At 40.6% G+C, this 7,879-nt stretch overlaps 1 protein-coding gene across 1 annotated transcript in view; it reads left to right on the top strand.

Annotated features, from left to right (window-relative positions):
* The window catches only part of ARMC2 (armadillo repeat containing 2), a 94,753-nt gene extending 91,576 nt beyond the window's left edge, over positions 1-3,177 (top strand). The window contains exon 19 of the mRNA XM_014531275.1: positions 2,572-3,177. Coding sequence (XP_014386761.1) covers positions 2,572-2,729 — 158 coding nt within the window. The 3' untranslated portion in view covers positions 2,730-3,177. The remainder of the gene's footprint in view (positions 1-2,571) is intronic.
* Positions 3,178-7,879: the final 4,702 nt, after the last annotated feature.

The raw sequence follows: 7,879 nt of genomic DNA, 5'->3' as shown, positions 1-7,879 counted from the left end.
ATAAGACAATTTGTTTACTTGTAGAGAAATATTGTATAGTTATAATGTAATATGTATTTCTTAAGTCATGGTAAAAAAAAAAAGCTTAAAGATGATAAAATCTAAATTTTTCTTGCATTAGCCTCTGCCACTCTTTGTACTACGAGTTACACATTTTTATACCTAGTGTAATATGGCATTTAAAAAATGTATTGCATTTGCTATGTTTACTTTGAAATTTCAGCTTGCTTTTCTCTTACCTGTAGCTATTTGGCCACTTTTATTATCTTGTCTAACTCAGTTTAGAGTTAATAGGGTCCAAGTATAGATTAACTAATAATAGGCTGAGTAACATAATTTTGTTACTAGTTTTTTTTAAAAATATATTTTTATTGCTTTTGGAGAGGAAGGGAGAAGGAAAGAGAAAGAGAAACATCCATGATGAGAGAGAATCATTCATCGGCTGCCTCCTGCACACCCCACACTAGGGACCGAGCCTGAAACCCAGGCATGTGTGCCCTGACCGGGAATTGAACTGTGACCTCCTGGTACATAGGTCAACACTCAATCACTGAGCCATGCCAGCCGGGCTAGATATTTTTTCTAAAGCATCAAAATAGAGGTTTGCTAAAACCACCAACTCCAAACAAGGCCTGGGCAGAGGAAGGGACTGTGAGGGGCATGGGTAGCCCTCAGCATCTTAGGAAAGAAGGGCATAAAACAAGAGAATTCATTTTTAAAAAATATAGTTTTATTGATTTCAGAGAGGAAGGGAGAAGGAGAGAGATATGGAAACATCAATGATGAGAGAGAATCGTTGACTGGCTGCTTCCTGCACGCCCGCTACTGGGGATCGAGCCCGCAACCCCGGCATGTGCCCTTGTCCAGAACTAAACCCGGGACCTTTCAGTCTGCAGGCCGATGCTCTATCCACTGAGCCAAACTGGTGAGGGCAAGAGAATTCATTTCTAAATGCAAGTTTAGGGCTCAGAAAATCTGGAAGAGAGTGAGCAGGAGAAAGACCTAGAACTCTGAAACCATGGAGTCTCACAGACCCCTCTTGTGCAGAAGGAGCCCGATGGGAGGGCCAGTGAAGGCGTCACACACTGTCAGCGCCCTCCTCCCGAGGCCTGGCTCCTTTGTGGGTGGGGGCATCCAGGTCTGCTCCCGGGGCACCTTGCCGAAGTGTCTGCCCAGCACTTCTCTCAGAGCTGCCCAGCTGCCCACTGGGTGGAGAGGTGAGGAGGAGAGAGGAGGGGAATGCACACGCTGGAATCCAGACTCCCTTACCTTATGCTGGGTGGGACACCAATAGTGCCAAAGTACACAGAGTGTACAGAAATATTCAGTGCAGACAATCTGGGTACACAGTAATGAAGCAGTCTATAAAGGGATTTTAATTAGCCCCATGAGGAAAGTTTCCAAATTAATGTAAGTAGCCGTATTTGTTGTCATTTTAGGACTTAGTGGTTACCATTTAAGAAGTCTACCTCAGCCACAGACCTGGCAAGTGGCAGAGCCCGTCTTCTGACCGGCAGGCCAGGGCCTTTTCCTACAGTGCTCCACCTGGGGTGTGAGGCCCAATGTAAACAAGCCTTAGTGGCCATTTATCTCCCTACTTGGATAGATATACTTGAGATGTTTACAGAATTCAGGATGTCTTTGGAGTAAGAAGCTAATTAAAATTGTAATTTTGCATTTTTTTTTACAAGTGCTTTTCTGCATTATCCATGGACTCACTTGGAATTCTCATACTTGTTGGGATACTCAAATTCTCCCACTTTTCACTGTTATGGGTCAGAACATAGGGCCGGGTGGTTGTCTCTTTAAGGAAGTATGTCCAGGCTGCTTTGAAGACAGCAAATTTATTTTTAGTAAAGTTTTAAGTGTCAAACGCAACTGTGCTACTTTCCCAAAAGATTTCCTGACTCCTTTTATATCTGCCAACCACTGAAGTAATTAACATTTTAATGCACAGGTAAGGAAGTGGCCTATTAATACTTTGTTCTGAGCAACTGTGACCTGACTTTTGGATGGGGACTTATTTATACACATAGGAGATTAGTTGAAATAAAAGCTCAATGCAATTTAGAATTGTTTGAGAAGATTATTGTCCTTTTTTATTAAGAGACTAAAATGTACTTACTGTAAAATATTTGTAAAGAACAGAGAGTAGTAACCAGTTTGGCTCAGTGGATAGAGCGTTGGCCTGCGGACTGAGGGGTCCCAGGTTCGATTCTGGTCAAGGGCATGTACCTTGGTTGCGGGCACACCCCCAGTAGGAGGTGTGCAGGAAGCAGCTGATTCATGTTTCCTTCTTATCGATCTTTCTAACTCTCTATCTCTCTCCCTTCCTCTCTGTAAAAAATCAATAAAATATATTTTTTTAAAAAAAGAACAGAGTAAAGAACTTCTCTAAGAAAAAGCCTATCTAAACAAAATCTGAAAAAAAAGCCCTTTAACCCACAAATCCTAGCTGTGTCATGTTGGAATTAGGGATGACCCAGGATGAGTTGCCATCAAAAATTAAACTTTATTCAATAGGATTATATTTTCAAAATAATTGCTGTAATTTTAACTTTTCCGATACAGACGAAGAACTAGCACTGGATGGCAGTTTTGACCAAGACCTAAAAAACTATCACAAACTCCATTGGGAAACAGAATTCAAGCCTGTGGCACAGCAGCTTCTAAACCGAATTCAGTCTCATCACACCTTCCTGGAACCCCTGCCTATTCCTTCTTTCTAACATGATGCAAATTAACACCGGAAACAGGAAGTCAGGTCGCCTTCATTCTTAAGAAGTGGTAACAAACATGAACATTTTTTTTTCAATATTAACAAATATTGAAAAAATTTTCAGGTACTGATGTTAGTGAGTAGTTGAAGTATTTTAAAAGAAATAAGCATTTCTTCTTGTTAGGTATTATGGGAAAATGAATGTACATGTACTTTCTCCTATGAGAAATGTAAGATAAAAAAATATATATGCATGGTTTTTATAAGTAAATGACTTTTTCTTCTATTCTCTAGTCAATAATTTAGTTCTAGTCTTAAAATCCAGATTTCACAATTCTGAAATTCAGTAGTTAAATGAACCTTATGATGAAGACTATTCCATTTTTTTACATAGAAAAAAGAATGGTGGTCAACACTATTCGGAATACATTACTACATAAGCATCTATATGAATTCTTATGTCATCCTATATAATAAAAGGCTAATATGCAAATCGACCAAACAACAGAATGACCGGTCGCTATGACATGCACTGACCACCAGGGGGCAGACGCTCAATGCAGGAGCTTCCCCCTGGTGGTCAGTGTGCTCCCACAGGGGAGCGCTGCTCAGCGAGAAGCCGGGCTCACGGCTGGCGAGCTCAGCAGCAGTGGCGGGAGCCTCTCCTGTCTCCACGGCAGTTGGACATCCCCCGAGGGCTCCCAGACTGCAAGAGGGGACAGGCCGGACTGAGGGACACACACACCCCCCCCACCGGTGTGCGAATGTCATGCACTGGGCCTCTAGTCTAATAATAACTTTCTAATTAGACACCAGTATTTTTGTGGTTCTCGTATTAAGAGAAGTAAGCAGAAAAATTAGGGAAGACCACTTTGGGCCATCTACTCTTTTGTTTGTTTTTTAAATCTTTATTTTTGAGAGAATTACAGATGTCCTCCTTTTTTGCCCCCATTGCCCCCACTCCACCCAGTTCTCATCCCACCCTAGGCCTTCACCAGCCTACTGTCTGTGTCCATAGGTAATGCATATATGCATATAAGTTCTTTGGTTAATCTTCCTGAACCCCCTCCTGCCTTCCCTCTGAGATTCGTCGGTCTGTTCCATGTTTCCAACACTTATTTTCTGTTTTGTTTTTAGCCATCCTAATGGGTATAAAGTAATATCATTGTGGTTTTGACTTGCATTTCTCTATTAATTACTGATGCTGAGTATCTTTTCATATGTTTGTTGACCATTTGTATATCATCTTTGGAAAAATGTTATGCAAACCCCCTGCCCATTTTATAATCAGGTTTGTTTTGTTGTTGTTGAGTTGAAGGTGTTCTTTATAAATCCTGGATATTAACTCCTTACCAAATATATGATTTGCAAATATTTTCTCCCATTACATATGTTGCCTTTTCACTTTGTTGATTGTGCCTTTTGATGCACAGAAGTTTTTAAGTTTGATGTAGTTTCATTTGTCAATTTTTTTCTTTTGCCTTTGCTTTGGCGTTGTGTTATATCTGAGAAATCACTGCCAAATCCAATGTTCTAAAGCTTTTCCCCTTATGTTTTCTTCTAGAAATTTTATAGTTTTAGTTCTTATATTGAGGTCTTTAACCCATTTTAATTAAGTCTTGTATATGGTGTAAGGTAAAGGTCTAACTTCATTCTTTTGCACGTGAATATCCAGTTTTCCCAGCACAATTTGTTGAAGAGGCTGTTCTTTCCTCAGTGAATGGTCCTGGAACTCATGTCAAAGATTATATGATCATATAATGAGGGTTTATTTCTGGGCTTTCTGTTCCATTCCATTGGTCTATATGTCGGTCTTTATGCTGTTACCACATTGTTTTGATTACTGTATCTTTGTAATATGTTTTGAAATAGGACATGTGCAATCTCCAACCTTGTTCTTTTTCAAAATTGTTTTGACTGTTTGGGTTCTTTGAGACTTCATATGAATTTTAAGATGGATTTTTCTATTTCTGCAAAAAAAAGGCATTTTTTAGAGATTGCATTGAATCTATATATTGTTTTAGGGCAGTATTGACATCTTAACAATATAAAGTCTTTCAATCCATGAACAATTGGACATCCCCCGAGGGCTCCCAGACTGCAAGAGGGGACAGGCCGGACTGAGGGACACACACACCCCCCCCACCGGTGTGCGAATGTCATGCACTGGGCCTCTAGTCTAATAATAACTTTCTAATTAGACACCAGTATTTTTGTGGTTCTCGTATTAAGAGAAGTAAGCAGAAAAATTAGGGAAGACCACTTTGGGCCATCTACTCTTTTGTTTGTTTTTTAAATCTTTATTTTTGAGAGAATTACAGATGTCCTCCTTTTTTGCCCCCATTGCCCTCACTCCACCCAGTTCTCACCAAATGCAACTTATATTTGCATGTTGCTTTTATATTATTTGATTGGATTTATTAGTTCTAACAGGTTTTTTTGTGTATAGAATCTTTAGGGTTTTCTGCATATAAGATCATGTCATCTGTAAACAGAGATAATTTTACTTTTCCTTTCCACTTTGGATGTCTTTTCTTTTTCTTGCCTAATTGCTCTGGCTGGGACTTTCAGTACTATGTTGTATAGGAGTGGTGAAAGTAGGCATCCTTGTCTTGTTTCTTAGAGGAAAAGCTTTCAGTCTTTCATCAAGTATGATATTAGCTGTGGGCTTTTCATGTATAGCCTGTATTACATTGAGGTAGTTTTCATCTACTCCTGATTTGCTGAGTGTGTGTTTAATCATGAAAGGGTGTTTAATTGTATCAAGTGCTTTTTACGTATCAGTTGAGATGATCATGTTTTTTCCCTCTTCATTCTTTAATGTGGTGTATTACATTGACCAATTTTTGTACTTTGAAACATCTTTACACTCCAGGAATATCCCGCATAATCCTTTTAATGTGCTATTGAATTTTCTTTGCTAGTATTTTGTTAGATTTTTGCATCAATATTCATCAGGAACATTGGTCTATAGTTTTCATTTCTTGTAGTGGTGTTCTCTCTTCGCTTTTTGGGAAAAGTGTGAGGAGGATTGGTGTTAATTCTCCTTTAAATGTTTGGTAGAATTCTCCAGTGAAACCATCTCAGCCTGGGCTTTGTCAGGTTTTAAATTACTGATTCAATCTTGAGTGTCTCTGTTATCCAATTTGTTGGTATACAATTATTTATAGGATTCTCTTATAAATCCTTTGTTTTCTTGTTGCATTGGTTAAATGTCCCCTTCTTCATTTCTGATTTTACTTATTTTAGTCTTCTTTTTATTTTTGGGGATTTTTTATTTTATATTTTTATAAACAATATTTATTTTTAAAATGTATTTTTCAAATACAGTTGACATATAATATTAGTTTCAGGTTTACAACATAGTGATTAGATATTTATATACCTTACAAAGTGATCACCCTGGTAAGTCTAGTACCCATCTGACAGCATACATAGTTATTACAAAACTAGAGGCCCAGTGCACAAATTCGTGCATGGGTGGGGTTCGGCTGGCCTGCCCTGATTGGGCCAGTTGGGCCAGGACAGGTAGGGGGAGGGGCCGCAGGTGGTTGGCAGGCCGGCCCCATCCTCTGGTCAAACCTCCAGTCGAACTCCCAGATGAGGGGATAATTTGCATATCAGCCTTTTATTACATAGGATTAATGACTATATTCCCTATAATGTACTTTTCATTCCTGTGACTATTTTAATAACTGGCAATTTGTGCTTCCCTTTTAGCTTTTCACCCATTCCCCAAACCCCTCTCAGCTGACAACTACCAATTTGTTCTCTGTATTCTCTAGGATATGAGTTTGTTTCTGTTTTGTTTGTTCATTTATTTTGTTATTTTTAGATTTCACATATAAGTGAAATCATATGGTATTTGTCTTTGTCTAACTTATTTCACTTACCATAATACCCTCTAGTTCTATTTATGTTCTTGCAAATGTTAAGATTTCATTCTTTTTTATGGCTGAGTGATATCCCATTGTATATGTACCACATCTTCTTTATCCATGGGCACTTAGGATGCTTCCATATATCTTGGTTATTGTAAATAATGCTGCAATGAACATAGGGGTGCACATATCTTTTTGAATTAGTGTTTTAGATTTCTTCAGATAAATGCCCAGAAGTGGAATTGCTGAGTCATAATGATAGTTATATTTTTAATTTTTTTGAGGATAGTCTATACTGTTTTCCATAGTGGCTGCACCAATTTACAATCCCACCAACAGTTGCGTGAGGGTTCTCTATTTTCCACGTCCTTGCCAACACTTGTTGATTTATTGCTGATAGCCATTCTGACAGTTGTGAGGTGATATCTCATTGTGGTTTTAATTTGCATTTCCCTGATTATTGATGTAGAACATGTTTTCATATGCCTATTGGCCATTTGTCCTCCTTGGGAAAAAAATGTCTATTCAGTTATTCTGTGCATTTTAATTTATTTTATTACTAAAGGCGTGGTGCACAGATTTGTGCACATTGAAAGGAAATTAATTAGAAGGTGGCTGGTGGGGTGGGACTGGGCGAGATGGGCCGGACATGCCCTGGAGCCAACCTCCCACCATCCCTCCTTAGCCAGCCGCACCTGGGGTGGCGCCGGGGCTCGAAGGGCATCTGCGGAGTGAGCGGGGTCCCTCCACTAGGTGGGGTCCCTCAGCCTGGCCTGTGGGGATCAGGCTGAAACCAGCAGTCTGACATTCCCCGAGGGATCCTGGAGTGGGAGAGGGCACTCTGCAAAGTTGCTATCACTCAGCAGCTCTTGCATTGACCGTCTGCCCCCTGGTGGTCATTGTGCGTCATAGCTACCGGCTGATTGGCTGGTTGCTTAGGCTTTTATATATAGACTAGAGGCCCGGTGCACAAAAATTTGTGCACTCAGGGGGGAGAGGGGGTCCCTGAGCCCAGCCTGTGCCCTCTCGCAGTCTGGGATCCCTCAGGGGATGACCACCTGCTGGCTTAGGCCCACTCCCCGGGGGATTGGGCCTAAGATGGCAATCAGACATCCTTCTGGCGCCTGGCAGCCCTCGGGGGATGTCCACTTGCCAGTGGGGAGAAGACCTAAACTGCAGTCGGACATCCTTAGCGCTGCTGAGGAGGCAGGAGAGGCTCCCACCACCACTGCTGTACTGGCAGCCATCAGCCTGGCTTGTGGCTGAGCAGAGCTCCTCC

This window comes from Myotis brandtii, unplaced genomic scaffold, assembly GCF_000412655.1.
Source record: "Myotis brandtii unplaced genomic scaffold, ASM41265v1 scaffold8, whole genome shotgun sequence".
Classification (NCBI taxonomy): Eukaryota; Metazoa; Chordata; class Mammalia; order Chiroptera; family Vespertilionidae; genus Myotis; species Myotis brandtii.
The sequence above is the reverse complement of the archived record's forward strand: the minus strand, read 5'-3'. Positions and strand labels throughout refer to the sequence as shown.